The following is a 14,854-nucleotide window of genomic DNA, read 5'->3' as shown; positions in this document are numbered from 1 at the left end:
TGCGAGCCAACCCCAACCCCTAATATAATTAGGTATGAACCATAAGAACCAAACCGGTTCGGTTCATAACTAAAAATAGGTACAAATTACCAGATTAACCCAACAGGTGTCCGTATCCGAAAATTTTCTTATCGGAAAGTATCTGTATCCGTTCGTTAAGCAACTGGATTCGGATTTGGATAATTATGTATCGGATTTGAAAATATCCGGATAGAGTAAAGTATTCAACATTTTTTTCTTTGAAAACGGATGATACTTTTCTCAAAAGGGTGATATCGGATTCAGAAACCGGTAATCGGTAATCGGAAATTGTGAATCGAAAATCAAAGATAAAAAATAAATGACAATCACCAATCAATAATCTGATCTGATTATTATCGGATATCCGATAAAGTTTCGAATTTGAATTCGGGTGCCTTCTCTAAATTTATTTCGGATTTGGATAGTAGTTTTTCTAATCGGATTCGGATTCGGATTCGAATGCTAGTGTATCTGAGCTGAATCTAATCCGTTTATAGGTCTACTTTATAGTAGGGGTTTAGAGATTTCACCACATACCCATAAATCTACAGATTCACGTTTTTAGTATAAAAAGATGAATCTCTAGATTTCATAAATTCAAGGATTTTCACAACCAACAGGTATAAATCTTGTATTCATGAATCCAGAGATTTCAAATTTCTAGATTCATGTAACCCAACAAACCCTAATAGATTCTATCTCAATGCTTTAGATGTCATCATTTACGTGAAGAATCACCAGTCCTATTTAGCCCATGGATATTGAGTGCCCATGGACGCATTGCTTGGAAGGAATTTTGGAATTTTTTTCCCCTCGGATAAACATTTAATGGATCTTGTTTCTAGGCAAGGTTTAACGTATTGAAATCAAGTATTTTATTGATTTTTTTTTTTGGTAAAAGTATTTTATTGATTAGGTGATTATAAAAGACATACTAACTCATATCCAATATTATATCGTACTAATCAATACATTTTAGTGTAACCCAATACGTGCCATTTGATAAACATAAAAAAGAAGAAAAAAAAAAGAATGACATTTTGATATGCTTTCCATGAATTATCTTGGAGTGTGGATCATCACCCCTGACAGAAAGGACTCTGTGCTCTTGCGACGGCGTTACAACCACAAATTATTTAGGGTCCACAAGTAAAAAATAATAAAACATAAAAAAAAATCATTGTCCTAATCTTATAGGCCCCCTGTAATTAGTGGTCAACAGCCATCGGAGGAGACGATCCGGACTCATGAGCGTGAGGTGCAGCGATGAGGATCAGTTTACTTTGGAAACAAATTCTAAAATGTGCTTCTTGAACCAAAAACATTGAGAGAGAACCATGTTGTATTTATTCTTTGTAAGAAATACACATTTATTTTTTTATTGATTAATAATATTAATAACCTACTACATAGGCAATTACACAACAATGGAAACTTCGACATAAAAAACTATAGAAACAATAAAAACTACTAAAACTAGCTCTTGGATTCTTTTTTATTTTTTTATTTTTGGGTAAAACTAGGTCTTGGATTCAGTAGCTGCAATTCTGGAATCAATGGTGGATATTATAGTGCTTAGATTCCCATGTTGCATGTATTTTTCGGTCCCGGAAAGGATCTGTTGGACAATGTACCGGTTCGCTCGCTCAGTTGGGTGGACCGCATCCCAGAACACATAAATGTTTCTGTTCGTACAAAGGTTTGAAGCAGGTGTGCAGAGCCCAAGCCCATTAAAACGTCCTTGCCCACAACATGCAACCTTTGATGTTACAAAACCTGTAATCAAAAGCCCATCAAACAAAAAAAAAAACCAAATTTTGTTTTTGTTTTTGTGTGTGGCAACATCAAAGCAAATTGGGTTTCTATGTAAGTAATTTTTTTTTTTGGGTTGTCAACCCCGGTTTTCAAGTCTTTGCCCTGACTAATCTGGTGTTTGACCTGGGTCGCACACCTGGCTGTGGTGGGTGAGTTTCCCAGCGGGGATTTTTTGCATCCACAAACTTTAGATACTGGAACCTTGCTTAAGCAGACCAAGCTGCTTACCACTTGGACCAACCCCCATTGGTTCTATATTAGTAATTGAATGCATGAAAATGAATCATTTTTTGGTTCAACCATATAGACCGTACAATCTGGTCCAATTAACAAAGCTTAAACTTACCATAAGCTTGAGGGTTACTGATCAAATCACTGGTCATCTGTGGAAAATTAGCTGCGAAAAAAACCCTAGTACCAATCTCCCCATTGAGTTGGTCAAGCATCTGAACAAGTTGAGGGTTGTAGAGGGCAGCAGCTTGTTCTAGCTCAGCGACGCAGGAACCATCATGGCTCTTCAGGCATAGCTCAACTGGAATACAACCTAATGGTCCTGCTCCAGTCACAATAACACTACGACCACCCAAGTCATACAGCTTCTGCAAACACACAAATTGCAAAACATAATTTTCTATTCATCAACTTTTTAGATGTCAAATACTTTGTAATCTTGTTCTTTTATCTTTTGGGTAGAAAGAATGGGGTCATGCAGGACCCAACAGAAAAAAAAAAGAAAAAGAAAAAACTAATTTAGTCCAACCAACATATTAGCCTGAAGAAATTCCTCTAATTCTGGAGGTGGCTTTTGTAGGATTTTTAGAATTTCCATTTCATCACAAAACATCCTTGAACACCAATCGGTTACTCGATTTTCTTTCCGCCTAATGTGGGTGAAACGGACATGTCTATTTGATATGAACACCAACAAAATGTACAACCAACAAAATGTACAACTACAGTACGTTTGGTGTGATCAAACTCTTGATAAGCATCTCATCAGAGACAGGACAATACTACAACTATCATCCACATTTTTTTGTTTATTAGCCGATGATGATACCAATCACATCGAAAACTAGAAGTTTGTAATCTAAAATAGGACACTACAGGGGACTGAATACTCAGTTTGTGTCACGAAACATAGGGTCTAATTATAAAGACATTATGTCTCATCTTAGATGTAGCTTAAAAAAAAGAAAAGATAGTGGTACTTCTACTCCCTCCATCTAGAATATTGAATTCTTTGCCTACTCCTAAGCAAATTGAGTGGTCCTACATTACATTCTGTATCCTCCTTGGTAGTTGGTATCTTCAACCACCATGTGGAAAACTTGATTATGTTTAATGGGATGGACCACGGACGTGCCTAGGTACCTAAAAGCTCTAGTATGTAGGGCCAAGGTTTAAGATCGCAGTATTGATCGGCTGGATTTAGGTGTCGCCGTGTATCGTTCTGACAAATGTATTTTAATGCAATTATGAGGTTCGAGATGTGTATGTGTCAAAAGATCAATCGCTAGTATCGTATGGGTGGGATCTAACTTGTAAGGGGCTTTCACAACTTGATATTGTGTTTTGTTGTACCTATAGAAAAAGACTTTCTAGAGAAATTAATGGGTTGTACTGACATGTGAATTCCTTCTTTTGCTTCTTATATTAATTTTGGCTTCTAACATGCTTGCCTATTAGTACTTGTCCCACATTATCATCCAACTTTATCCATTAATAACTCCTCTCCCTCCATTTATGTGGCTGTGAGCCCCACTAGGCATGCATGCATTGTATTAGATCTTACTCTCAAGGGCAATCTCGTCCTTAAGAAAAAGCAAGATCTCACTTAAGATCTGGTATTCTTTCCCAACCAACTCGAGTGAACTTGTAGGCTCATCTTGAGGAGTTTTAATCGTTAGGTTTGACTCAAAGTTGGTATTTAGTCTATTTTTAGCTTTCTCAACTCATTGGTGGCTTTAGATTTTTGAGTAAACAATCCTAAGTGGCTAAGTATGAGTTCTAACTCAACCCTAAGTTTGAAACTGAAATGTTGTAGGAATGAACATACAATGTTATATTAAAAATGAAATATAAAATATAAAATAAGTGATAAGAAACATCAAGTAACTTACATAGCAAATAACTCCATCCATATAAGTAGAATAGAGCATCACATTCTCAACTCTCAATAATACAATAATACAACCATCATAAATTCCATATAAATCATAAATTTGTAATAGAAGCGTTTGTTAAGGCTCATGCTTCATATTCTATTGCCGACCTCCCCCAAAGCACATTGGGAAGGGGGGGGGGTGCCTCGGTAGGGGATGCAGGGTCAACACCCTTGAGCTTCTAGAGGCCTTATATCACTTTAGGCCTTGGGATTTCCTTTGTAGTTTGGGCTTATGCCCATGAATAGCTTTTGTGACTTACAAAAGCTGTCAGTGAGAGGATACAAAAATCAAACTTGGGAAGTTGTCGGCAGAGTTTGGAGGCGAGACAAGTTGAGATCTCGACCTGCCTCGCTCAAAATATGGGATTTTAAACTAGTCGGTGGACCAGGATCTCGGTTGAACTGAGATCTCGAATCTTGATCAAATTAATGTATTTTGGAGGTCTCACCTGAGATCTCGTCTCGAGACCCTACAAAAGCGAGATCTCATGAGATCTTGTACCATGCATGCATTAAAGTGTTTGTATAAAGGTCTTAGAGGGAAAATAGTTACCCTTAGAAGCTTTTTATATTCAGAAATGACAAAGCGAACATAGTTAGGGAGAGAATATTGACGAGATCTTGCTGAGTATGGAACCAAGTAGTAGTTGTTAACAAAGTCATTGCCACCAACTGTAATGAGAACAAGTGCTTGGTTCACTAAACGCTTTGCCTGTGCAGCTCCAATATGTTGAGCAACTCTCTGCTGGTATTCTTGGAAGAATGCTAGTTGCCTTGGCATTCTAATTATGTCTAGCTACAAATAAACATCTCAAATTACCAATTAATTTGTGCTTAATTGCATATCATAAAAGAAAATTTTGCTTAATTTTTTCTTACAAATTGGACTCCGGTGTCATTAAGAACTCCGATCCCCGCAGAAGCAAAGTTAGCACCATTAAGCAGTTTATCACCCGTGAGCGTCGGGTTCAAGTAGGCCAATGTAAACTCCTCTCCAATGGACTCACCTAATGATAGTGCGAAAAATTATGAAAAAATATATTAACAAAAAAAATGAAGGAAAGCCCAAGCCAAAAACAACCATCAGTGGAAAGAAGAGATTACAACTACTCAACTGATAATGTCCGGGATGATAAGTCCATTAGAGAAACGACCAGTAGGCCGATTAATCGGATAATCAATGCCATAAGGAGGCGCATCGGCGCGGGCAGTAGTTGCCAAATAATTGTTGTTACCGGCATCGACAAGTGAATCGCCAAAGACGAAGAATGCACGGGCCTCTACTTGGGAGACAAGAGTAGCTATTCCAAGAATAACCACTATCAAGGTAGCCAAAGAAAAATCCATGGAGATCAGAGTTTAGGGAAACCCTGAAAGAAGAAAGAACTCTAAGAACACAAGTCTCTTAAGTTCACACTCGTGCTGAATTGCCCAGGTTTGTGATTTGGTGGCTTCAATCTACATATATATAGTTGTAACTATGAAGAGTTATCATTGAAAAAGATTGAGATAAGGGTCTTACTAATTTCCTTTCTACCCTTATGACCATGCAGGAAATTAAATCCTAACTACTTGGTTGAGTGTTTGGCTCTCTAACATCTTCACTGTTTCATGGTGCTTAGCATCAATGCGGAACCTTCTATGATTTTCATTTACTTACATTGGTGAAACATGGAGCATGGTGGTCACTTATGATAACTAAATGAAAAATATCTCCACCTCTTGACCTAACGAAGATCAAGATTATGATTCAGTGATGTTGATGTAGTTCTTACATTTCATAACTTGGGAGGATTATTAAACCTACTCTGTAAAGCTTTCTATGTTTTCATCATAAAAAATGCTGTTTCTATGTTGATCACAAGCTACACTTATTAATGATGTCCAGTTTTTAGAAATACTGTACTTTTTTCTGCAGCTGAAAATGAACACTGGAGAGCATATTTAGCTGTATAAGATGACTACAGCCATTAATAGCAGGATATTTTAGTTGAGTTAGAATCCTCGATCTTTTACTAAGTGTTTTAACCTTAAATCATATTTTTCAGTATGTAATGCTGCTGCTCTAGGATTTGCTAGAGAGTTGTTGAGAATAGAAGATGTCTAACTACCTATAAATCTCCATATCAAGCTACTCAGATTCAATGTATAATTATTACTTTCACCTTCTACTTAAAACCCCAACAGAAGTTTGGTTAACTAATCATAATTCATTCTTGTAATCTACCCACTTAAGGTTCAAAAACAAGTTTACTAATTCAGCTTCTGCCTTCTAAGATCTGATTAATTATAACATTCTTTTTAGGGGGAGGTGAAGGGGGAAGGTTGTAATGAGATCATTAATAAACCCAACATAGCAAGTCCTTCTCCCCACTTTCATGCTCGGTTATTTATGGAAGAGAAACTGAGTAAAGATGAGTGAGACTTCAATAAAGTTGTTACACCATGTGAAATGCATAAATTGGTGGGGTTAACGTTTGAAAATGAGTATCTGAAGCTAGACCTGTAAATGGATAGCCGAAATCCGCCTCCGAATTCGCTTAAGGGTATCCGTATCCGTCTGCTAAGCAATTGGATTCAGATTTGGATAATTGCTTATCGGATCGGATAATATCCGGATAAATTTTTATTCGGATAGAATAAAATATTTAACATTTTTTCTTTAAAAATAGATGATAATTGGATTCGGATATTGGTAATTGGATTCTGATAGCGGTATTCGGTAATCGGAAATTAGAAATTTATAATAAAAAATGTAAAAAAGTGACAATTATCAATCAATAATTGGATATTTTTTCGGATAGGATTATTATCGAATATCCGATAAAGTTTCGGATTTGAATTCGGATGCCTTCTCTAAATTTTTGCCGGATTCGGATAGCGGATTCGAATATTGGTGTATCCGAGCCAAATCTAGTCCATTTATAGGTCTACCTGAAGCTGCACGCCTGTCCACCACTACTCTTTGAAGAGAAAAGAAAAATAAAAGATCTTTAGAACTCTCTAGTAACACCAACTACTCTACAACAATCTCTCACTACTATTCATCCAAAAAAAAAGGAAGAAACTCTTACAGTACTCATTAAGAGTAAGAAAGAGAAATTTCAATAATTCATCCACTATTCACCATCACTGTAATCTTAAGCTTAAATAAAATTAAATAAACCAGCGAACCCACAACTACTGTTTTTCAGCTATTGAATTTAAAATGGTACAAAATAGAATCATGGAACTCCCCAACACACTGAATCTGGAAATTAATGAAGTCCCTTTATGGTTTGTCTGATATCCACCAAGATAATTACCATTTTAACTTATAAACTTTAAAGTAAGAAGCACAACATTAATTACTGGTACCAGCAGGATTATTTTCCTTGAAGTTGGTCAAGTCTAGAAGATAGATACTCATGAATAAATGATTTATGAGATCATATGTATGGTTTCTTTATTGTCTTCACCAAGTTTTCCATTCCATACTAAAAAATTCTTTTGGTCTTCCAGAGAGTTAAATATTAGCTTTAAGGCAGCATGGTGTGGTTTTGAGACATGATGATTTTATTGAAAATTTCATTATTGCATCCATTGCAAGTAATCAAGTCTACTAGCAAGTAGCATCAATAAATTAGTTTAATTTGCTAATTTTTATTGGGTGAGTTGTAGCGAGATATGGGAGGCAAAGGATGTTGTGGATCCTAATGAGATACAACCATTCATGTGGTTAGCGGAATCCCAGTATAGACTTATGTACAACCAGATCGATGGTATACTTCATCACATCCCAGAACGTCCGGCACCTCCCATGTCCCAAGACATTTTAGCCATTTTTTTTATTTTGCTCGAGAAATATACAGTAAATTGTGTCACATTTTCTTCTTAAATGAAAAGTAAATTCAACAAAGCGTCAACAGTAAATAAATTTAAGCAAATATGCATCATCAAATGCACTTTTTGGTGTATTGGACGGTGCACCAGAATTGAGAGGATAAAGACAACACCCATAAGGGAAATGAAAGTGGCAAACCAATTCAAAAAGGCCGAAGAATCTGAAGAATGCCTATACATATAGAGCTAAAGCAGGAACAATCAAAGAACAAGTGATCGACCAATTTACTTCCATTCCAACATAAGATGCATCAAGTAGAAACTGCAATAGACCTAGCTTGGAGCAAACCTTTGAAGGCAAGGAACCTAGTACCCAAAGAAGGGGGAAAAAAGACACAACAAACCATGGGGTTGTAGCTTAAAATCATCTTCCTACCCATGGATGGGATAAAATTTCCATAGGTGGAAAGTTCTTGCAAAACTAAGTTCTCTACTATTAGGTTTGCTTCCTAAGGCAGGCTACTCATGTAGCTTGGAGAGGGGAAAGGGATAGACCTAGACTCCACATTCCATGCACTTTGAACAAGGAAATGAAAGCCATATAGTCCACCACTGAGTCATACCCAATCTTGTCATTGTATTTATATATCCAAGTGTACCCCAAAAAAAAGAAGGAGGAGAAAAGGTATCTCTATATATCCAAGAGTACCTGTGAGCAGGTTTGGCTCCTCTCTTGTGCAGGATGACATGCAAATTGCAAAGCACATCTCGAAGAGATCATGTTGCATACACCTAGATCTGTGCTCATGTGCAGCTTTGTCTCCAATTACTTGATGTGGGTTGCACATCACCTCGTCTGAAAGAGGAGCTTAATCCATTAGGATGCCAATGGTCAAGCCAGAAAAGGTTAAGGAGCCATCAACAATGTTTGAGACTACATCCTTCTAAATGGACTTTGACTTTTGCCGCTTCAATTGCTTTCGTTGCACCCAAGGAAGAACTTTTGGCATATACAGTCATCCAACTGGAGACTCTTCAGGGATAGCAATCATAGATTCCATTTGTCCAAGAGCTCATGATTTTATGAGCCATCATACATGTAAGTTTAAGGATTAGTTTGGTTATTACCATAACAAAGTCAATATATAGCTCCTAATTCAGCAACTCTGATTAATCACCCAATTATCATTGGTGTCAATTCATGCTATTACATAAGGTTGCTAGTCTAGAGTTTGTGAGTTACTATGGTTGAAAGGCTTGCTAGAAGATATTGGAGTTCAAGTTCCAAACCCTATGATTGTGACAACAAGGCTGTTATTAGTATTGCTAATAATCTTGTGCAACATGATTGAACTAAGTACATTGAAATTGACAGGTTTTTTGTCAATGGAAAGCTGAAACAATGGCTCATTTACATGTCTTTTGTGAGGTCTGGAGACCAAATGGCAGATATTTTCACTAAGGGCTTGAAGGAAGGAGATTTTCTTCCTATTGTAGGCAAGTTGGGCATGACTAATATCTATGCCTTAACTTAAAGGAAGTGTTGGTTGAGTTTTACTAGGAGTTCAACTCTATTAGAGTTTTTGTTCATGTAAATTTCTATTTATTGTTACCCAAGTAAGGGCATTTATGTAATAGTGTTATTTTCACTTTATTATAAATAGAGGACTTGAGATCACATTGATCAAGCGAGCCATTCTAAACATCGTGTTTCTCAACAGATAGAGAATAGAGACTTTTAGTCCCCTGGAGTAAGATTGAAAATAGGACTCTAATCCTTCTTCATTCATGCTTTTAATGTACTCCAAAAACTATGAATAGAAAGGTTTGATCTTTGGAGTCTTCACATAATGAGAATTGAAGCTCCTAGTGAAATCAATCTCCACTCTCTTTCTTCTTCTACTTTTCTATTTTATAATTGACAGTTACAAAAATGCAGCACCTAATGGCAACATAAAATTCCATCACATGTAGCACCTAATGGCTACAAAAAAGTCCACCAAATGTAGCACCTCACAACTACATAAAGTAGTCCACAAAATTGCAGGTACAATGTCTACCAAAAAAACCCTCATAAAAGTGTAACTCTCATGGTTACTCAAAAATTTCATAAAAATATAGCTTCAGTAACTACACAAAAGCCTATTTGAAGGGAGGCCCTCCAACAACAATCAGACTCGCTCTTGAGTGTGTAAAATCCATTAAATTTTTTCAAAAAAAGTTGTGTTGTGCTTGCTGTGGACATCTTCAATTTACACCTCATGTGTAACATTACAAGTGACCAAAAAAGAGTACATACAAGAGAAAAGTTCCATATCTTCAATCAACCCCTCACTGACAAATAAAATCCCAAACTGATGTGGTACAATGGCAAATTAGTAATTAATCCACCAATTCCAGCTAAAGTCTTGCTTGAGTCCCAACAAACATACCAAATAACATAAATTTTGGGTTCCAAACCCATTTTGATAACTCATGGGCTTACAAAAGTAGCAAATTGGCCCAACTTAAAGAAATCATGACAATATTATAATAAACTAGATCTTTTCATGGGGTTATTGGTAAATAAATGAAATAAATGGCATGTCCGTAAATATAATAAAATTGAGACGTGAATGGTGAAATCTCAAAAGAAACACAAACCAAAGCTAAAGGGTAAACTTGGAAGGGAGAACTTTTAATGGCAAACATGTAAATAACTTAGTAGGTATGGATAATAACTAGAGATGGGAATCTCATACATTTTTTTTTGGGTAAATATCATATACCTCCCCTCTTAGCTAGACAAATAGCACTTACACCCCTTCTTAATTGGATAATATCACTTACCTCTCTTCTTACCTGGCAAATATATCAAATACCTCCCCTCTGTTAACTTTCTCGATTAAATTTAACTTTTACCGTTAAATATTATTCTAAAACCCCAAACTACCCTTGGCTAAAAATATTTTTATTTTATTTTAAATCCTAAATTACCTAATCACCTTAATAGTAGTTAAACTACTAAATTGCCCTCAATTAAAATAATTGTTACAGACCAAAACACCATAGTTAAAACCCAAATTATCTTTAATTATTAAAACCCCAATATACCTTTTTTTTTTTTAAAAAAAATTATCAAACAAATAAAAAAAAACCCAAAATAGCAGTACGTGTTTATTTTATCAACATAGCCTTTTTTTTTTAATTGCATTTTTAATTTTACTTGATAGTAGTACGTGTCTTTTTAATTGTTTGATTAAAAAAAGTTTAAAAGGGTATGTTGGGCTTTTAAATTAAAGATAATTTAGATTTTAACTATGGTGTTTGGTTTTTAATAATTATTTTAATTGAGGGCAATTTAGTGTTTAGTAGCGTTAGGAATTTAGGTTTAAAATAATAAAATAATTTTAGCTAAGTGGCCATATAGTTCACCAAGTGTTTGTTTTTGCTAAGAGGAGAGGTGATATTATTCAACTAAGAGGGGGTGTAAGTGCTATTTGTCCACCTAAGAGGGGAGGTAAGTGATATTTACCCTTTTTTTTTGGTAAAGAATCTCATACATTAAATACCAAACAAGTTAAAGCCATAAAAGAGGAAGAAGTCAAATCATGTAACACTACTTGAAATTGACGTAACCAACAAAATAGAGCCTTTTTCCCTTTCTTTCTTTTTTTTTTCCGCTAAACAATTTAGAAACTATGGTAATAAAAACTAGGAGAAACCCTTGGATTTCATCAACCTCTAGACTCTAAGCTACAGACATAAACCACCAAAGGTAACAACACATATATCAATAAAAGATGGTTTTTTTTTTGGTAAGAAGTAAATGATTTTATTTAAAGGAGAAACCTCTATTACAACTAATTCCTAACAAGTCAAATAATAAAAGCCAGTAAATAAAAGGTGGAGGAAAATTAATAGTTAAGAAGGCATCTTGTGTGAGTGCATAGTCTTTTGCTAGGGAGTTTGCCACCATATTAGCCTCACCGTAAGACGTGTCTAAATGAGATATACGCAAGAGATTCCTTGAGGTGCAAAATCTTTGCAACTATTGTATATAACTTCCAAGGAGCCTTTGTGAGAGAATTTTGCAAAATATTGATGATTGCCTGATTGTCAGATTTTACCTCAATATAAGCTAATTTGAAATCCCGTGCCCAGATCATTGCTTGTCGAATGGCTAATGCTTCCACTTTAAGGATATCTTGAGCTTTCACACCTCTTCCAAAGCAAAATATCATGTGTCCTTGATGATCTCTCGCTATGCCTCCATATCCCGCTACTCGTCTATTATGGAAGAGTGATCCATCCACATTTAACTTGATTCGAGGATGAATAAGTGCCTCCCATTTAATGTTAATGGGACATTTTGGGGGGAGATTTCCTCAATTTGAGGGCAATAAATTGGAGACCTTTCCATATTTGGAAGTATGTTTGAGTAGCAGTTGTATTGTCAAATGAGTTTATCAAGCTGATATATGCTTTCCAATATAGCCAAAGTGTAGTGAAGATCTTGAGAGTGGATGCTGAAGCTGTTGTGGATGACTTCTGAATGATCATTTGTGAAACTTTGTTCTTGAGGTTACCAGTTATGATCATGTTAGAAAATTGAAGAGCCTGCCAAACTTCCTGTGCAAATGAACATTGTATGCAAATATGATCTGGGGTTGGATTGTTCTCTCCACATCGAAGACAACTGGGGGGGGGGGCATGAGCATCCTTTTTAGGAGTAAAAGTAAGGCAGTTGGAAGCTTTTTGTGCAGTATTTTCCATATGAAATGAGAGACTCTTGGATTTAAAGGCATTTTCTAGAGTTTGTTCCAAGGAATCATCTGTAAATGAAGTGAAGTTGAGGTATTGGCTCTCCTATTTACAGAAAGTCTATATGCTGATTTGACTGAAAATTTTCATCTGTAGTTCAATGCCAAATTAACCTATTCGGTTGTCCTGACAGTGGTAAAGGAATTGTGAGAATCCGACTTACCATATTTGGCAGCCACCATTGTTGTAGAGTATTTCTATTCCAGGAATGAGTGTGAGGATCTATGAAGTGTGCTACCTTTGTAGGAGCTATATGGGCATATGGATAACAACCCTTGTCCAAACCTATGTTGGGTATCCAATTGTCTATCCAAGGATGTATTTCTTGTCCATCGCCGATTTGCCACATGAGTCCTTTATTGAGAAGATCCCGACCCATAAGTAAAGATTTCCATCCCCATGAATTTGTTGTGTGGGGAACGACTTCCAAGAAAGAGAATCGTTTGCAATGCATCAACCTTCCCAAAATGATTGGGGGTTTTAAGCAAATCCCATGCCTTCCGAGACAGAAGGGCTAGGTTAAAATCATAGAGAGATTTGAAGTTCAGCCCACCTAAGGATTTTGGCGAGCATATAGATGGTGTTATCACAACAAAAATGCAAAGAACTAGGAGCAATTGAGAATCAAGAAACTCAGCTACAGCATCATCATCTGAGTGAAGCTGGAAACAGAGAATTTGAGAAACAATACTTACAGAAAATAGAGAAAGAAACAACCCAACTGAGAACCAAGAACCTAAAGAAATGATCAAAAAGAGAGGCAGAATCAAGAACCCTTACAGAGGGGCAAAGAATAAATAAGTAGAAACCACAGACAAGGAGAACTCAAAACTCTTGATGTTCTCTTTATTCATCTCTCTCGACTACCTACAAACCACAACACATAAACTAGCCACAAGACATGTTTACTTGGTGGCCAGGTAATCTCTCTGGCCTCCAACCTCTAAACAACATCATGAAGTAGTTCAGGGGGAAGACTAGCCCCAGCGACTTTGCTGGATTACTAGAGCCTGGTCATGTGATTAATTAACCAAAACCTGAGACCTGCTCATTTGATGACTTGGAAGTTTGAACTCAAAAGCCAAAGTCGAGTTCAAAACTCAGAAGCTTCATTCATATAAACCAAAACTGAGATCCCCACGATATATGTACTACAACCATGAAAAAACTCAAACCACCATTTGGTAACAAGAGAAATTTCCGTCACTAAAACTTCCAAAAAAAGCTGAGATCTTTCTGCTAAAACCAGATGATGAGAAAAAGATAAACTCAAACAATTTTAACTGCTCATTTTGCTTCTAAACAATAATCCGATCCTTTGCTTTAACACAAGGTGTCTCAATTAGAGCACAAAAATTGTAAGATGGAAAAACTAGAGTCATTTCTTGAACCGGCAACTGTTATGGAATTGATACCATGTAAACAATCCCAAGACCTGTAATCAATACCATATCGAGAGAAGAAGAAAGAGAAGTTGAGAAAGAAGAAGAAAGACCAACTGGAGAAAAGTATTGGACAACAGAATCTATGTTCTACTGTACCAACAAATAAACTGAAATAGAATTACCAAAGGAAATATAACTCTCTCTCTTTACCTAATTAAGCCTAAAGCTTAATAGGAAACTCACTTAGACTAGGACACAACATAAAGCAATAAGGATATCACAATAGAGGACTCTCCCTATCATGTCACATCATGTTATCTCCCAATATCTCTAACAGTAACAAATGATAAACTGACATGTGGGAGGTTTTCATGCACCACTCCGTCAGGAGTAATGGGTTATGGGTTCATCAAATAAGAGAGTTTCGTGTTATTTTGGTCCTCACTTGTTGGGGGTATAAGTACCATGCACAATCATGTTTCGTGCGTTTTTCCAATGATATAATAAAGCATTTCTAAATTCATTTTCTTTGATCCTGTCAAGCCTGCTTTAATCCCTCTTGCAACTTGTTTCTCTTGGTAAAAGAATGATAAATTAGAGCAGCAGGAGAACTTTTGCAAAGGATTTCTAGAATGCAGAATCGTATATGAAACTTAGAACACAGAACATAATCCTACAGTCAAGGATTGGAAGACTATTTTTTTTCTTGCACAAGATTCCCTCCCCCTCTTGGCATCACTTCCCTCCTCTCTCATGGTAAAATCTTCTTCTTCTTCTTCTCTCTTATTCAATTTTGACCCCCACCTCCTTCTACTCACCTGTCCAGCACTTCCTGTGCCCT

General features: G+C 36.2%; 1 protein-coding gene across 1 annotated transcript; it reads right to left on the bottom strand.

Annotated features, from left to right (window-relative positions):
- Positions 1-1,540: 1,540 nt before the first annotated feature.
- LOC149022836 (GDSL esterase/lipase At5g33370-like) lies at positions 1,541-5,350 on the bottom strand. Its single transcript, XM_089147352.1, has 5 exons — positions 5,119-5,350; positions 4,883-5,010; positions 4,557-4,799; positions 2,183-2,435; positions 1,541-1,797 (listed from the first exon to the last, which is right to left on the bottom strand). The coding sequence occupies exons 1-5, from the start codon at positions 5,348-5,350 to the stop codon at positions 1,541-1,543; spliced, it is 1,113 nt and encodes a 370-aa protein (XP_089003478.1).
- Positions 5,351-14,854: the final 9,504 nt, after the last annotated feature.

This window comes from Hakea prostrata, chromosome 3 (assembly GCF_041222555.1).
Source record: "Hakea prostrata isolate BN-2017 chromosome 3, UWA_Hpros_2, whole genome shotgun sequence".
Lineage (NCBI taxonomy): Eukaryota > Viridiplantae > Streptophyta > Magnoliopsida > Proteales > Proteaceae > Hakea > Hakea prostrata.
Note: the sequence above shows the minus strand (reverse complement) of the source record. Positions and strands in the feature narration are given on the sequence as shown.

Bases quoted from the DNA above. Each gene is read 5' to 3' on its own strand.
- LOC149022836 (XM_089147352.1), bottom strand. From the start codon at position 5,350: ATGGATTTTTCTTTGGCTACCTTGATAGTGGTTATTCTTGGAATAGCT. The intron at 2,436-4,556 runs GTAACTATTTTC...GTGTGTTTGCAG, and splicing joins AATATAAAAAGCTTCTAAGG to AAGCTGTATGACTTGGGTGG. The intron at 1,798-2,182 runs GTAAGTTTAAGC...TTTTGATTACAG, and splicing joins CAGTAACCCTCAAGCTTATG to GTTTTGTAACATCAAAGGTT.